We start from the raw sequence: 16,751 nt of genomic DNA, 5'->3' as shown, positions 1-16,751 counted from the left end.
AGTGAAACAAGTTGGTGTAAATGTTTCTAAAGGAAAAACAACTTGTGTAAAGAATCATTCCTTAAAGATAAAAAGAATGGGCATATAATTTTTCATTAATGGTTTGTGACGTGTTTTTTTTTTTTTTTTTGCCTCCATCGTCGTCACCCCCCTCCCCCCAAGGAACGTTGGGCAGTGTCTGGAAACAATGGGGGTCACTGTTACTAGTACCTAGTGGGTGGGGGCCAGGGGTGCTACTAAACACCCTATAGTGGGTACAGAGGGTATGGTGGTGTGCATTGTACTCCCAACCACTCGGGAGGCTGAGGAAGGAGGATCTCTTGAAAGATTTAAGGCTGTTGTTCACCATGATGGCACCTATGAATAGCCACTGCACTCCAGCCTGGGCAACATAGTGAGACCCCATCTCCAGCAAAACCCAAAACACCCTGTAATGCACAGAGCAGCCCCTACCCACCCCAAACTGAAAATTATCCAACCCAGAAAGTCAGTTATGCTGATGTTAAAAAATTCTCATTTAGACATTCCAACACATTTGTCCTCCCCCCATGATATTTATTTTGTTTCCTTTAACAAAATAATAAAAGCTTGAATTTTCTTTGCCAAGTCACACTGTCGCAGGCTTCCTTGTAGACATGCATTTGCAGCAAGTGTGTGCTCTACGTGCGTCATAGGACGGTTTTTGCTGCACACGGTTTCCATTCCACCCTGTCCGGCCACTCATACTGGCATGGAAATGGCAGTGGCTGGGTGCCCACTCTGCAGTGGACACTGCTTCCTGTGCAGTGTCCATCGAAGCTTTATGAAGCTTGTGGCGTAGGTCGTGCTGTTAAGTTCATTTTACAAATTAGAAACCTCAATCTTAATGAGTTTGATTTATCCAAAATTATCTACTAAGTGGCAAAAGGGCGAGATTCATCTCCTCTTGGATCCTAAACTCTTCCCCATTATCTCTCTCTCTTTTTTTTTTTAATTATTTTTAAAGCCAGTCAAATTTAGCAGTGAGAGGGGGTTGAATACCAACTTTAGTGGCACTAATGTTAATAAGTTCTGATGACCCACTACCATCAGACCAGCCCCCATTATATCTTAAAGCTCCCATGGACGTCACTTCTCACTGCAGTTAGTCATCCCCTCTCTGGAGTACCCAGATCACGGCCTATAACCTGGCCAACTAGAAGGGAAATCATGGTGGCTCAAAGGAAGGCACTCCTGGGATATGACACCTAAAAAATTGGCCTTTCTGCTGCAGGATTTGGTGGACCAGATAGAATTGATTGCCTTAAGATAGTATTTTTGTTTGTTTGTTTTTGAGACAAGAGTCTCGCTTTGTTGCCCAGGCTAGAGTGAGTGCCATGGCATAAGCCTAGCTCACAGCAACCTCAAACTTCTGGGCTCAAGCAATCCTCCTGCCTCAGCCTTCTGAGTAGCTGGGACTACAGGCATGCGCCACCATGCCTGGCTAATTTTTTCTCTATATATTAGTTGGCCAATTAATTTCTTTCTATTTTTAGTAGAGACAGGGTCTCGCTCTTGCTCAGGCTGGTTTCAAACTCCTGACCTTGAGCAATCTGCCCACCTCAGCCTCCCAGAGTGCTAGGATTACAGGCGTGAGCCACCGTGCCCGGCCCCTTAAGATAGTGTTTTGAAAGTTTCGTTTTCTATTTTAGGCTGTAACAGAAGACAAGTACGAAATACTGCAATCTGTCGATGATGCTGCAATTGTGATAAAAAACACAAAAGAGCCTCCGTTATCTCTGACCATCCACCTGACATCCCCTGTTGTCAGAGAAGAAATGGAAAAAGTATTAGCTGGAGGTAGGGAGGCCGAGACAGGCCTGCAGGACTTTGAAAAGGTGGTGTTCCCTCACTATTCAAATGTGCTATTCAGTTTTAGATTGCTTTGGTAAAAGGCTAGTGGTGTAGATTTGACCACCTTTACTCTGAGATCACATCTCCCGTTGGCTTTGATTGAGTACTTGGGAGTTTGACAAAACAGTTGCACTAAAAGTGAGTAGCACTTTTCATAGGGGACTGCACCATTTTTATCTTAATCCTTGAATGTTTTCAGACCTAAGTGTGGAACTTGTTTTTCTGTTGAGCCATTCTCTGGCCTTGCAAAAGTGTGTCCCTGGCAATTTTATGGTTTTTAAATGATTGACGACAACCAGACGGTTTCTGCATGAGCATCACATTGGAGTTGTACAAACAGCTTGTGCTGCAGCAAAACTGAGGGCCTCGTGTTTCTTGTTTCATTGGTGCTTTTAATCGGCTAGAGTGACAGAAACACGAAGAGCTGATACAGAGTTTTGGATAAAGTTTTAAACAATTGTACGAGTTTTTTCCAAACCACATCTTTGGACCTAAGACGCTGATAATGCGTTCACCATTCATAGTCCACCCGGGCCCCTCACGTGCCTCTTTTCAGGCCTTATCCAAATCCCTGATACACAGATAGCAGAGAAGACGAGCGCTCCAGTTGGGCTGCAGCAGAGGCTGGCTTAGTGCCCTTGTTGCTATTCTGTTCATTACCTTCGGTTCTGACTCATATCTGATTCCGACTACCAAAGCCCTTCTAGTTTATCAATTTAGGGACTCTGGACCTTTGACCAACAGGACTCTCTCTGTCACGGGCTGGGGCTAGGGCAGTCCCACCTGGTGGGCGGAGGTGGTCCCCTTTGCCGCAGATGCCTCGGGATGGCTGTTGTGGGAAGCAGAGAGGGAGTTCATTTCCACTCCCCCCGCCTTTTTTTTATTTTTTCCTATCAAAAATTTTAGCATAGCTTATTTATTGGGAGAACATGGGGAGGAGGCTCGGGAACAGTCTATTAGAAGATAGGATCCACCTATCTTTCCCCCTCCCCCATGAGATTATCCCGTTCAGAATAACTTCCCACTTTTTTGTTTTGTTTTGTTTTTTTCTGGAGGGGGCCTCCGATTTTTGTGATTTCCTCTCAGGGCAGAGTTCAATGCACTCTAGTTTCTCCTTCCCTGGTCAAGGGCGGAGATGAATTCAGCTTCTGGGAAACTCAGCTGCCCTTTAGGTCGCTGCCACATCCCCTTTCCACCTGACAGAAACCCCTTGGTCAAACTGTGCCTTGTCTTCTTATTCCATCCATGAATAGAAACGCTATCAGTCAACGATCCCCCGGACGTTCTGGACAGGCAGAAATGCCTTGCTGCCTTGGCGTCCCTCCGACACGCCAAGTGGTTCCAGGTTTGCATTTTGTTCTTCTATTTGTCTTTTGGTAGAGCATTCCTAAGTTGTAACTTGGCTAACTTTTACCATAACAATTCTTAAACATTGACGGTAGCTGTGCTGAACTTAGCGCCTGCAGACCTGCAGCTGCTAAAGGAGTGCACATCCACAAATTGACACCCCCAAAGGAGGCTGTGACTGAGTCGGTGGGCTGCTGCTGCTTTGTGTTAAGAGTAACATTCTTTTTGTGTACGCAGTGGAATCGCTGCTGGCCACACACTTGGTGGTCATGACCATTGGCCGCTTACCCTTGGCAAAGCAGCATCGTGAGACTTGTGTTTTTCATGTTGGCCTGTGATCGGGGAGGTGCCTTAGCCTAAAGAGCCTGTGCTTTTTTTCCCCTAGGCCAGAGCCAATGGGCTGAAGTCGTGTGTCATTGTCATCCGGGTCCTGAGGGACCTATGCACCCGTGTGCCCACCTGGGGTCCCCTCCGAGGCTGGGTAAGCCGCCTTGTCACTATGGCCACCAGAGGATCTGAGTGCAAAGACCGTCTCCCATATGCCAGGAATATTTGATGGTGACTAGACAGGAGCAGCCCTTTGAGGTGTGGCCAACCTGTACCCTTCAGAGCTGCTTATCAAGCAGCGGCTGCTGCGTTCCACATCGTTGGTGGGGTATCAGGTATCAGGGTGGGTCAGGCCCTGTGTAGAGGACACGCAGGCAGTGATCCCCTCCCTGAAGAAGTGTTTGTAGATGCTGCCAGCAACCTAGGGCCCACGGGCAAGTTCTGATTTTATTCCAGTGTACAGTTATTCATGGTTTTGTATTTGTAAACATTTACATTTTAAATATAAATACCTATATCCCAGCCTCAGCTTTGCCCCTGGGCCCAGACAGCCTAAAAGATTTCATGTCTGGCCCTTAAGGAAAGGTTGGCTGGCTGTTGCTCCAAGTGCCCTGGCTTTGGTTTAGCCCCCAGGCTTTGGCTTTGTCAAGACTGGATGATTGTGAGTCCTGGGCGCCCCCCTAGACACACACAGCGACAGCTCCCCAGTGTTGGCCAACCCCATCTCTCAGACTGTGGCTCACTGTCTCCTTTCTCTTCCAGCCTCTCGAGCTACTGTGTGAGAAATCCATCGGCACAGCCAACAGACCCATGGGGGCCGGCGAGGCCCTGCGGAGAGTGCTGGAGTGCCTGGCGTCGGGCATCGTGATGCCAGGTTGGGGCCTTGTGCTTTGCAAGTGGCAGGGCAAGGACAGGGATCAAGGCCCCGAGGCCGCTTCCTCGCTGGTCCAGTGACTGGGTTAGGGCAGCAGCAGTTCTGTGTCCACCCCCTGTAGGGCTGAAGCATGTGGCTACCCTCTTGCACCATCATATCCAGCCCTGTGCCGGGTCCGCAGCCGTGATTCGGAGGGCGGATCCGGGGGCAGTGGTGACCCACTCCCACGTGACTTTCTTGCTCTGAGACACATGTGGATTATTTCTGTCAAGGGCTGGACGCTGAGTGGGTCACCGAGCTCGGCGTGTTTTCCAGAGCTGGGTGTGGATGGGGCGTGGGGGGTAACGCACCTGGTTCCCTCAGCCAGCACAACTCTTCCGAGATGCTAAAAGATAATCCTCTGCATATCTTCCTTGTTTCCTGCCTTCAGATGGTTCTGGCATTTATGACCCTTGTGAAAAAGAAGCCACTGATGCTATTGGGCATCTAGACAGACAGCAACGGGAAGATATCACACAGAGTGCGCAGGTATAGTCATCGCCATTGCCAACGTGAGCCCTTACCCAGTCTACTCACTGGCTTCCAGTTCCATTACTGGGTATTCTCAGAGCAGCCCCTGGACTTGCAGGCTCAGGTTGGGGATTGAGGTGAAGGGATTGTGTCTGATACAGGGTGCCCCAATCTGGGCTTCTTCTTTCCCCTGGCGCCATGTGTTGTTGTCGTCTGCCCCCTTGGCCTGCTCGAGTGCTGTTTTCAGACACCGAGTTCAGCGGGCAGATGTGTTTGTCGTGTGGACTGCTCTGGGGGTTCTCCCTCTGCAGGCCCACCACGTGGCTCCGTGTGGCAACCAGTCCCCAGGTTGGGGTCTCCTGTATTCCTCTCAAAGGGGGGTGGTCACAGGCTGGCCTGCCCCTACAGCAAGGCTGGGCCCGAGCAGCCAGGCCCTCCCCTGGCTGTTGGGGGACCCCTTGCTGTTGTAGGGGAGACCATTAGCAGCCCTTCAGCTCCTGCCCCTCCTCAGAAGGCGTTAGTGAGCACACGGACTTGGCCTTGAGTGCAGGGCAGCTGAGTCAGACTCCTTTTCCCCTTCTCCAGCACGCATTGCGACTCGCCGCATTTGGCCAGCTCTACAAAGTCCTGGGTATGGACCCTCTGCCTTCCAAGATGCCCAAGAAACCAAAGAATGAAAACCCAGTGGACTACACTGGTAAGCCCGTGGTGGTGTGCGGTGGCTGGGGCGCTTGGTGGGGCAGCCACCTGCATCCTCAGCGCCTCTGCCTGCTCTCCCTGCAGTTCAGATCCCACCCAGCACCACCTACGCCATCACGCCCATGAAACGCCCGATGGAGGAGGATGGGGAGGAGAAGTCTCCCAGCAAGAAGAAGAAGAAGATTCAAAAGAAAGGTACAGACGTTTGTCAGCAGTACTTCTTTTACCCCCAGCCTGGCTACCAATGAGGTTCATCCTGAAGTGGTGTGATCCATGCTTGCTTTTGCTTTATTTTTCTTGGACACAATTCTCAAGTCCGGTCAGCAATTGTGAAATGTAATATGGGTGCGTAAGATGAGTGATACGGTGGTACCTCAGCTGGTAGTCACAGGGATGCTCAGGCCAGGTCATGGTGCACGCAGCCACGTAGCCCCCTGCGTCACACCACAGAGGCAGTCACCTAGTGTTCAGAATCGACTAAGCGTTCTCGGGCAGAGACCTCCTGAAGTGCTTATCCAGAACCATCTGCTACCCTCTTCAGAGGAGAAGGCGGAGCCTCCCCAGGCTATGAATGCGCTGATGCGGCTGAACCAGCTGAAGCCGGGCCTGCAGTACAAACTGGTCTCGCAGACCGGGCCTGTCCACGCGCCCATCTTCACCATGTCAGTGGAGGTCGATGGCAACTCATTTGAGGCCTCCGGGCCCTCCAAAAAGACCGCCAAGCTGCACGTGGCCGTTAAGGTAAGTGTGGCAGTGGCAGTGTCTCCTGAACGTCAGAAGCATCGTCTTCATCTTGGGTTCCTTCCGAGCCATCGCCCCTCAGGGAAGCCCTCAGTGTGGAGCCCGTGGGTTTGGGCAGGGCGTGCAGACCCTGGAAACACAAGTGGTTAGCCAGCCATGTGGGCGCCTGCTAAGTCACATGTGGCAAGAAAAATGCCTTCCTCACTGAGGCTGACGAGCTGAGGGTGTCCAGTTGGGGCCTCATGGGGAGCTAAGGGAATCACTGTCCTCCAGGGCGCTGGATTCCGCCCTGGGCGCTGGTGGATTTGGTACTCGGGGAGGCCTGTTTGTTGGGGAGAACCCACGCAGGTGACTCCACGCTGAGCCCTCCCTCACCGAGCCTGGGGATCCTGTGTCCGCAGGTGTTACAGGACATGGGCTTGCCGACTGGCGCGGAGGGCAGGGACTCGAGCAAGGGGGAGGATTCAGCAGAGGAGACGGAGTCGAAGCCTGCTGTGGTGGCCCCTACCCCTGTGGTGGAAGCTGTCTCAACCCCCAGCGCTGCCTTTTCATCGGATGCCACTGCCGAGGTGAGCCCATGGTGGTCGCTGGGAGCAACTGCTATAGGACAGGGTCGCAGGCCTGTGCCCATGAGCAAGGCAGTTACCAGGCGTTTGGTTTTCCACACGCGAGTAGACATTCCAGGCCAGGAGCCTGCAGAGGGAGCCAGGGTTTCACCCCCAAGCCGTGGCAGAGGGTCTTGCTGCTATCTGCAGCGTGGGGAAGGGGGTCGCATTGCTGGGAGGCTCACAGGCCAGTGAGCAGCAACTCTGGCCAGGGCTGGCTGGGAACACAGGGTTGGAAAGCCCTAGCTGAGGTGGCTGGTTTTCTTTGCCCTTTCCCCTGAGAACGTGAAACAGCAGGGGCCGATCCTGACAAAGCATGGCAAGAACCCTGTCATGGAGCTGAACGAGAAGCGGCGAGGCCTCAAGTACGAGCTCATCTCGGAGACCGGGGGCAGCCACGACAAGCGCTTCGTCATGGAGGTGAGCGAGCGCTGCACGCTGCCCCGAGCTTGTTGGGAGGGGCTCTTGCTTGGGACACTGGCCCAGCGAAGGGTGCCTGATCCCTGACATGTGTCCATCCTTTCCAGGTGGAGGTGGATGGCCAGAAATTCCAAGGTGCTGGTTCCAACAAAAAGGTGGCGAAGGCATACGCTGCCCTCGCGGCACTAGAAAAGCTTTTCCCTGACACCCCTCTTACCCTCGATGCTAACAAAAAGAAGAGAACCCCCGTTCCTGTCAGAGGTGGACCGAAATTTGCTGCTAAGGTGAGCAACTAGTTACCTGAGAATCTTCTGGGCTGGGCACCAGTTCTCCTGCAGTCATAGCGTGAGTGGAAGGTGACTTGTCTCTGCTCTCTCCCATCCAGCCACATAACCCCGGCTTTGGCATGGGCGGCCCCATGCACAATGAAGTGCCCCCACCCCCCAACCTTCGAGGGCGGGGACGAGGAGGCAACATCCGAGGGCGAGGCCGAGGCCGAGGATTTGGTGGCGCCAACCACGGAGGCTACATGAATGCTGGTGAGGGCCCTTGTCCTGCACTGTCCTTGTGCATCCTGCTTGCATGCTCCCTCAAGCCCCTGAGACCCCTGGGATTGGGCTGACTCCCGGTAACCCTGTCTGTCACCTTCCAGGCGCTGGATATGGAAGCTACGGGTATGGAGGCAACTCAGCGACAGCGGGCTACAGTAAGTGTGTGTTTCTCTCTGTCTGACTTGGGAAGCAGCCGCAGCTTAGCTCCTGGGCCCAGTTAGCGCAGGGCGGCCAGCAACGGCCTCGTGGAGGCTTCAGAGTGTGTCGTGAACCTTTTTGTGGTGATTAGGTCAGAAAGCCCTCGAGCCCCCATCCCACAGAGTGGGACTGCTTCTTTAAGTGTTAGCACACGAGCTCGTGTGACTGCACGGTTCCTGGAAAGTCAGAATTTTAAATTTCTCTGCTTTAAGCCATGCGAAGCACCAATCTTGTGAATACGCTTTTCGTGATAGTGCACAGCTCTTGTCTTGAGAAGGAGCCTTCATTGGGGGGTTACAGGAGCAGAGAAATCTAAAACATGAATTTCAAATGTGGCGCTCTGTGCCCTTTTTCAAAAGAATTCTAATTTCTTCTCTCTGCTCTGTCTCCCCCTTTTGTAGGTGACTTTTTCACAGACTGCTACGGCTATCATGATTTTGGGTCTTCCTAGAGCGTCTAAAAGTATTGCACACAAAATCAACTTTTTACTCCAATTTCCTCCAACTCCAAAACCCAAAGTGTCCGTGCTGTGTCCCTGTGTGTGCTTCACTGGGTTTCTCAACCGTGGCTTTTCACCGCAGCTTGTCTGAAACTCTTAGCCTGCAGAATTTAAGACAATGGCAGTTTTTATTGTGATTTGCCTTTGAACTTGGTCATATTGAAGTTCACAATAAGTGGAAAACAATTTTTTCAGAGAATGTATTTTTGTGCAGAATTGCACAGAATTCTAGAGCCAGCGTTGTTCAGCATCAAGGCAAAAGCCCACCTTTGCTTTTTATGGAAAGCATTACTTTATTTAAAGAGATAGACAATGATGCATTTTAATCTACCTTTGTCTTAATTTACAGCAGGTTTTGTATGAATTTTTAACCTTTTAACAAATTCCCAAATCTGGTTGATGCCTTTGACAGTAATGAAAACGGTTTCATCACATCTGAATCCAGAGCAACTGGCTTTTTTTCCTTTTTTCTTCTGAGCATGTAAATCGTAGGGATTGTGGGGAATTGTGTATTGCGCTGAGTTAACTTCTCCCGCCTTCTGTAAATGCTCTGGTGGGTGCTTGTTTGGGGATGCGATATTTTGTGGCTGGTTTAGCTAGAGAGTGAACTCTCAAAGGTATCAAAACTGTGCTTCCATAATAAGTGCAAGAAACAGACAGGCTTAAAAGGGTAGGTAACGTGAAATTTTGCAAGTCTTAATTACAACTGCAAATGCGTGGGATTCTGGATTTTTTTTTTTTTTTTTTTTAATGGAGCTTTAAAACTAAGGAGACAGCCACACATGTCCCTGCTTCTCCAGCCAGTTGTGGCCTCGGCAGGGCCTATATGCCACGGAGTGCACAGCTACCACAGACTCCAGAGGCCTGGAAGCTTCTGCCTGTGCGTAAAGGTACACAGGGTCATCCCGGTGCTTTACTGGGGCCCTGGTTTTTGGCGGGAGCCCTCTTTGGAAACTGGTTTTGGCTCTGGTCAGCACTACTTTTTGCAGCAAAGCCTGCCTCTGTGTCGACTTGCAAGATTTGGCGTTACTCAGGCAAAAACCGGTCAAAATGATTACTACATGATTTGTTCCCAGAGTTTTGAAACATTCAGTGAAACTTTTTAAAACTTTGATTGCATGATGTATTTTTTTTTTAGAAAGTTATTGTTTGAGAATAATGTCTTTTTATACCAGGAAATAGTTCTCCTGAATGACATTGAAAACTTCCCCTCCCCTTTATTTTTTTTTAATCAATACATGTTAAAGTAACAAGGCCTCGGTACTTGCGTCTTCATTCATTCCCGGCTTCAGGCGGGGCGAGGTGGTGTGCTCAGTGCAGGACACTGGGGAAGCGGGGGCTGGGGGGCTGGGGGCTGGGGGGGACTTTCTGAGGGAGATTCTGAAGACCCTGTCCTCCCAGCCTCCTCACTGAGCCTCCACACATTTGCTTTCTCGCATTGTGGGACATGTCCTTCTCCTTGGTGTGTTGGCTTTGTGATGGGGCGGCGGGGTGGGGAGAAGGCCTGCCTGCACGACACAGTTTGCAGACCGGTTCTGCAGACTACTGTGCAGCCAGCCCATGGCGCACTTCTCTAGTGGGCGGAGGCACGTGAGGACTCCCAAGATGGCCCCATCTTGCAGACTCGGGACCCTTGCTGCTCAGGCTGGGAGGGAAGGACAAGCTCAGTGGGGGTCTCCCCTCGCCCTCCCACCCACCCTGGGCCTAGCTGGGCAGACACCCCAGCTTGCCTGGGCAGAGGCAGTCACATGCTCAGGCCTACCTCCTCTGGGAGCCCAAGAGCCCTGCTGCCCTATTGTATGCTGGGCATTGCTGCGCCAGGCTGGAGCCCACACTCGCTGCTGTGACCCCTGGCTTGGGGTTTCCTTGTGCGGCGTTCCCTTAGCCAGTGACACCTGTCAGTCCATCTGAGTCCCTGGTGGGGCTGCCTATTAACCTAGTGACCAGAAGCAGAGGCCTTGCCGTCACATTCTCAACTTCGGGCCTGAGAATGTGGCGGCCACACTGCACGCTCATCTGTCCCGCTGCTTAGTCCCTCCTGTGCCCAGCAGCTGTGCCGGGAATAAGGAAGGGGCCTTGGACCCCTAAGGCCATAGCTTGAGGTCCCACTTGGATGTCCTGATCCCAGCCTTGGCCAGTCTCCCTCCCCATGAGGCTGGGGCTTGTCCTGCTCCTCAGTCATGTGTTTGCACAGATAACACCAGAAAGGTGCCCCGGTAGCATTGGCAAAGTCCCTGTTTCTCTTCTAAGAGCCAGCTTGGACTAATTGGTCTTCTGAGAATGCTTGACAGTCTTAGGGGCCTTGTCAGAGAGCATCTCCTGGGGTCCCCAGGCCTGTGCCTTCTGAACCTGTTCCCAGCACAGCGGGGAGGAAGGGGGTAGCCCGCTGCTTTTCTGGGGCTTTGCTTTTTCTGTCACCGTTGGGGACATCTGGGTAGCCAGCAGCTAGCCGTGAATGTCGTCCTGCGCTCGGAGCCCATCTCATTGTAATGTTGACATCCGCTGCAAAAGCTGCTGTGGTGCACTGCTTGGCAAAGACCCATTGTTGTCATCAGCTGATGGGTGAGTGGAGCTGAAGGCTGGGCTGCCCAAGCAGGGCTGCCATAACGTAACGACGGGGCCACCGCTCCTCTCTCCTCCCTCCTCCTCGCTGCCTCCTTGCAGCAGGCTTGCAGGTCAGCCTTCAGGGCCCATGGCTGTGACCTCCCTCCCTTCCCCTCCCCTCCTCATGCTCTTCCCGATGCTACGCCTGACCCGCTGCCTCCCTATTTAGGTCAGTTCTACAGCAACGGAGGGCATTCTGGGAATGCTGGCGGCGGTGGAGGCGGGGGCGGTGGCGGATCTTCTGGCTACGGTTCCTACTACCAAGGTGACAACTACAACTCACCGGTGCCCCCAAAACACGCCGGGAAGAAACAGCTGCACGGGGGCCAGCAGAAGCCCTCCTACGGCTCGGGCTACCAGTCCCACCAGGGCCAGCAACAGTCGTACAACCAGAGCCAGTATAGCAACTACGGCCCCCCGCAGGGCAAGCAGAAAGGCTATAACCACGGACAAGGCAACTACTCCTCGTACTCCAATTCCTACAGCTCGCCCGGGGGCGGGGGCGGATCCGACTACAACTATGAGAGCAAATTCAGTGAGTTGTCTTCCAGCGCCCTCAGCCTGGCCAGGGTGTGGGCCCAGCGGTGCAGCCCATGGAGTGGCAGAAGTGTGGCACTGTTGGGGAACAAGAGGCAGACAGGGTGTCAGCTGCGGGCGGGTGTTAGGAAGAGCCAGGAGGCAGGACCCCCAGCACCTTCTCCAAAGGCGAGCGCGGCTGAGGCCTCTGTGCTAAGGTGTGGGCTGGAGGCTGTCAGGTGACCTGGTACCTGCTGTAGAGACAGTGTTGCAGCCAGTCCCCGAAAGAGCCTGACCGTCGCCGCCTCCGCTGCTCCCTGTGCCTCACACACGGAAGCAGTAGGCTACGGCTACAGCGGCGGCTGGGGAGGCACAGGAGGTGGGCGCTGACTCCCCCGATGGACCGTGTTCGGCAGCGGGCTGGAGGCTGCGCAGAACCTCTGCTGGGGCGTGGGTGCAGGAGGGGTGCCGTGTGCTCGGCGATGCCGGGTGAGAGCAGAGGCGGCCGCTGTTGGTCTTGGGCTGGCAAGCTTGGGTGGAGGAGCAGGTGGGAAGGCAAGACAGCTGGCTTCGGAGCTCGGTGACCATCCAGGCCTATGGCAAGGTGACCTTGTAGGGCTGTGGCAGGCCCCTGGCACATCTCTGTTGGGCTGACGTAGGCCGCGTTTGAGCAGACAGGGAACTCTGCACAGTGTCTGGGCCAAGGGCCTGCCACACCCAAGGGTGCACCATGAGGCCCCTGGCCGCCCCAGCCGTGTCTTTCCCGAGGCCCCTTAACCACCCTGTCTTCTCTCCCTCAGACTACAGTGGTAGTGGAGGCCGAAGCGGCGGGAACAGCTACGGCTCAGGCGGGGCATCCTACAACCCGGGGTCACACGGGGGCTACGGCGGAGGTTCTGGGGGCGGCTCCTCATACCAAGGCAAACAAGGTGGGCCTGGAGCCGCAGGTGGCACAGCACAGGGGGCCCGACAGATGCTTTGAGGTGGGGTGTGGACCTGGTGGGAGCAGAGAGCAGCGTGGGCAGGGCCACAGTGGCAGTTGTACCTTGGCTTCCACTTGGGGACCTGTGAGAACACTGGCTCAGGCACTCCGCCAGCTGCTCAGACTTTTCAGAAGAAGCCAGAGGCGTACAGTGTCCCCAGTCTTAAACACTGGCACTTGCTTGAAATGTAGATGACACTGAGGCAAACAGGGCTGTGCTCTGTGGTTCGGGCCAGCAGCTCAGCACCTTGATGAGGCAGTCCCAAGCCACAGTTTCTCCCAGAAGCTAGGATCACAACTAGCTGTGATCCCACCTCTCACGGTGTTGGTGACAGACTTGATGATGTGTGACAGACACTTAGCAAAGTTAGAGCAGACACAAGTCTGCCCACCTGTGTTCTCACCGTCTGTGGCTCGGGTTTGGACTGAGGTCCTGAGCCCTGGTGGCCGGGCAGGTCCGAGTCTCGGCTCTAACCGCCCCTCTCTCTCCTAGGAGGCTACTCGTCACAGTCGAACTACAACTCCCCAGGGTCCGGCCAGAACTACAGTGGCCCTCCCAGCTCCTACCAGTCGTCACAGGGCGGCTACGGCAGAAACGCAGACCACAGCATGAACTACCAGTACAGATAAGCCCCCGCGGGGCGGAGATTTGTACCTTCTGCACTTACTCCCCATTGGAAGATCCAGTTTTATGCATCACAGTTAACATGTCAACCGGCCCTTCCAGGCCCTGCCCCCACCCCGTCCACGTTGCTGTGTTGTGAGGTGCAGCGGGTCACCTCCGTGGCCTGTCCTGTGACCCATTATTTAGCCGTGTTTGGGACTCCGTGTCTTCAATGGTTTGTTAGTTGCCATGACAACTTTGTCTGGGTAGAGTTTTGCGTTCTGCAGTTCAGTATCCCTCTGTCTATTTACAATTAATTGGTGTTCGTGTTAACTCAGTTTGTCTTTAAATAGTTACGGAAGGGATACGTCATCTGTTCATGCTTTTGTGAAGTGAGTTAAACGAGCTTTCTGTATTTTAATGCTTTAGTGTTTCAGTTTTATAAGTGAAGATTTTATTTTAAAAACCAGTGGGAAAGAGTGGGGGTTTTTTTGTATGTCTGGGTCATTCAGGCAGTACATCTGAATTAAGATGAATGTAGACAAATAAAAGAAAAAGAAAACCGCGCCTGTCTTAGGCCTGGGTGTCTGACCCACCAGCGGTGGATGGGCAGGTTCCCCCCGCTCTGTTCCCTCTCTCGGGAAAGCAGGGTGGGCTGGCAGGATAGTCCCCAGTCACCAGGGAGGGTCCACCTCCAGGCCTCTAGACACCTTTCCTCTGTGCTTGGCAAAGACGAGCTGCCTGGTCACCTGGGATATTGTGGACACAGTGTCCCAACAGGCTCTGTACCGCCTGTCGTCTGTGCGGTTGTGTACAGTGGCCCGCGCTGGTCTTTGAGGTCCGATCACAGAACTCAGGCAAGCTTTGTTTTCTGCTCCCTGATTCTGGCGTAGTTTTTAAGTGCAATTTCTCATCATCATGGAGTGAAATGTCCCTGTAGAATCCATACCTCAACCCAATTTGACAAGGGCAGGTGCGACCTGGGTAAACCCCAGCTGCGGATCATCTGTGCCCGTGTGGAGCTTTGTGTCTGTGCCGCAGCCTGGACCCCGGCGCCGCGCCACCAGGGGCTCACAGAGAGGGCAGCTGAGGCTCTTTGCAGTTGCCAGAACGTATTCCAGCAGATGTCCCCTAGAGCGGTGATTCTCAGCCTGGGTCAGTGTTGCCTCGCAGGGGAAGGTTTGCAATGTTTGGAGGACATTTGTCACCCCTAGGCAGTGCTCCAGCATCTCGTGTGTGTGTGTGTAGAGGCCAAGGACACTGCTAAAGATCTGCCCTGCACAGAGCAGTGCACACACCGTGGAACCATGCGTGACAAAATGTGGCGCACACAGGTGGAGAAACTGTACCCTGCCGTGGCTCCTTCTCGGCTCTCACCCTGCCTAGGGAGGGAGGGGGCACGGTTTACAGGGGCAGTAATAGGATTGCCTTTACCCAGGCGCTGCTTCGGCCTGTCTGGGAAGAGCCTTGCACAGCAGGCCTGCAACCTCACCTTTGCGGGGACGCAGCACCTCTTGCCAGTTGCCTGCAGTGCTCGGAAGCCACCTCTCCACCCATAGACCAGGCGCTGTCGTGGGCCCTTGGCTGTAGACGGCCCCTTGGCCTCCCGTGCTTGGGTAACCGTGGCTGCTGGCAGAAGCGAGGACCCTGCTCACAGTCGGATGAAGCAGAAGGTCAAGCGGATAAATATCTTTCAGAGGATAAACGTCTGCCTTTTTGGAGGGTGGAAGAAAGGGCCTCTGCACTAGAGAAGGAAACACTGGAGGAATTCTGTCTGCCAGAGCAGAGGAGGTCCCAGATACCAAGTGGCTCAGCCCAGCGACAGTTGGGAAAAAGGTGGCCCATGATGCAGAAATTGGAGTCATCCTGAGCTGCTCTGGGATTTCACCAGCCCAGCAGTGGAGGGATAAGAGGACAGACCTGAGGGACGATCCTACCCTGACTGATGGGAAGTATTCACGTCCCCTCTGCTCCCCCAGATGTGACCAGGGATGGGACAAGAAGAAATGCCTACGAGCATCAGACCTTGCGTTTGAGGTGAGAGGATACAGGCTGCACCAGCCGGACATGGAGGAGGAACAGACCCCAGCCCCACCTGCCAAGTCCCTCCGAACTCGAGGCAGGCACCCGTGTTCAGCTTCGATCACCACCGCCACATCGAATCCTAACCCAGGACAGGGGAAGGGACCCCCTCCCCGCTCAGAATCTGTGGCCCGTCAGGCACCCTCCCAAGGGGACATCTTGTGAGCATCCTTGGTGCCCTAACTCCACTCGCTGGGGCCGATGGTGCCGTGATAGAGTTGGCCAGTGGCAGTGTCCCAGCCCTTGCAAACTGCCACACCAGGAAGCTGGGTTCAGAAGATGTGGCTGTCACTTGAGCACTGCTGAAGGCCTTCTAGGCCAGTTCCCTTCAAAACCCTGGAAGCTGACCTGGGGGAGGTCCCCCTCAGCCCAGCAGCAGGTGGGCAGCCGCTGGCTTATGATGAAGAGGCGCCTTGGCCAGCATGCTTCGGGTGGATGGTGTCCTGCATCATTTGGCCACCAGGGGTGGACACTGGGTGCATCAGCAGGAAGGCCAGGGTGCCCACACTTGCCTGACAAGTTGTTCAGGACGGGGTACTTGGTGGCTAGGCCGTGGGGTCAGTGACCAGGGACTGGGCGCACAGGCCAAGAGGGCTCTGGACGTGTGTGGTGGGCTGGGATGAGGGAGGGAAGGGCAGGACCTTGTAGGGGATCTGGACAGATTCCAGGGGCAAGTATTGGGAATTGGTGACCTGGGACCAAGGGTGGCCCCTGAGCCACGAGGGTCACACATGCAGCATTTCCACTGCCCTGCATTTAGCAGTTGCTGGGGCCTGGTTATCATTTTGGGCTGGGACCTGGTCGGACCTGGGGGTCACCCACTAGCTGCCTGATGGCCCCCTTCCCCTGGCAGGGAAATTCTGCTGTGATCACTGACCCTCCTGATGCAGTCGGGGGCCCTGCCCTGAAGGACTACTGTGTGTCCCTGGTCCCTGCAGCACGGTGTGGGCCCCGCCCTGGCCGAGCACTGCACAAAACTGAGGCCTCTGCACGCGATGTTGGGCAGCGACACAGCCAGCCTTCCTGCAGGCCACATGCTCGCTCTAACCCTTCCCGGAATAAACAAGACTTCGTGTGTGTGCATCGTTTCTTTTCTCGGCATGTGTTTATGGGGTGGTAATTGTGTGTTAGGTTCTGCGCTGGGTGCTGAGAGTGTGAAGGTGAACTGGGTCCCTGTTCATGGGGGAGCTCTGTCCCAGCGGAGCAGGAAGTGTCCAGGAAGACTTCCATCTCTCAAGGGGGACAGTGCGTGAGTGGGAGCCTGGTGTGTTGGGAGGGTGGCAGGTATGCCGGGAAAGGGTGCCCGCATGAGGGGAAGTT

At 54.1% G+C, this 16,751-nt stretch overlaps 1 protein-coding gene across 5 annotated transcripts in view; it reads left to right on the top strand.

Annotated features, from left to right (window-relative positions):
- ILF3 (interleukin enhancer binding factor 3) overlaps positions 1 to 16,519 on the top strand; it is a 33,594-nt gene extending 17,075 nt beyond the window's left edge. Inside the window, exons 5-20 of one of the 5 annotated variants that reach the window (XM_012790614.2) lie at positions 1,671 to 1,818; positions 3,126 to 3,217; positions 3,605 to 3,700; positions 4,309 to 4,420; positions 4,851 to 4,948; positions 5,516 to 5,627; positions 5,714 to 5,824; positions 6,171 to 6,370; positions 6,772 to 6,939; positions 7,273 to 7,395; positions 7,503 to 7,679; positions 7,781 to 7,934; positions 8,048 to 8,101; positions 11,417 to 11,782; positions 12,564 to 12,692; positions 13,239 to 16,519. In XM_012790614.2, coding sequence (XP_012646068.1) covers positions 1,671 to 1,818; positions 3,126 to 3,217; positions 3,605 to 3,700; positions 4,309 to 4,420; positions 4,851 to 4,948; positions 5,516 to 5,627; positions 5,714 to 5,824; positions 6,171 to 6,370; positions 6,772 to 6,939; positions 7,273 to 7,395; positions 7,503 to 7,679; positions 7,781 to 7,934; positions 8,048 to 8,101; positions 11,417 to 11,782; positions 12,564 to 12,692; positions 13,239 to 13,375 — 2,277 coding nt within the window. In that variant the 3' untranslated portion in view covers positions 13,376 to 16,519. Of the gene's footprint in view, positions 1 to 1,670; positions 1,819 to 3,125; positions 3,218 to 3,604; positions 3,701 to 4,308; positions 4,421 to 4,850; positions 4,949 to 5,515; positions 5,628 to 5,713; positions 5,825 to 6,170; positions 6,371 to 6,771; positions 6,940 to 7,257; positions 7,396 to 7,502; positions 7,680 to 7,780; positions 7,935 to 8,047; positions 8,102 to 8,545; positions 9,901 to 11,416; positions 11,783 to 12,563; positions 12,693 to 13,238 lie in introns of those variants that run through there. The other 4 variants (XM_012790613.2, XM_012790612.2, XM_012790617.2 and 1 more) reach the window with 4 other exon arrangements.
- The last annotated feature ends 232 nt before the right edge of the window (positions 16,520 to 16,751 follow it).

Source organism: Microcebus murinus, chromosome 27 (assembly GCF_040939455.1).
Source record: "Microcebus murinus isolate Inina chromosome 27, M.murinus_Inina_mat1.0, whole genome shotgun sequence".
In the NCBI taxonomy this organism is placed as follows: Eukaryota; Metazoa; Chordata; class Mammalia; order Primates; family Cheirogaleidae; genus Microcebus; species Microcebus murinus.
This window is presented reverse-complemented; position numbering and strand designations above follow the sequence as displayed.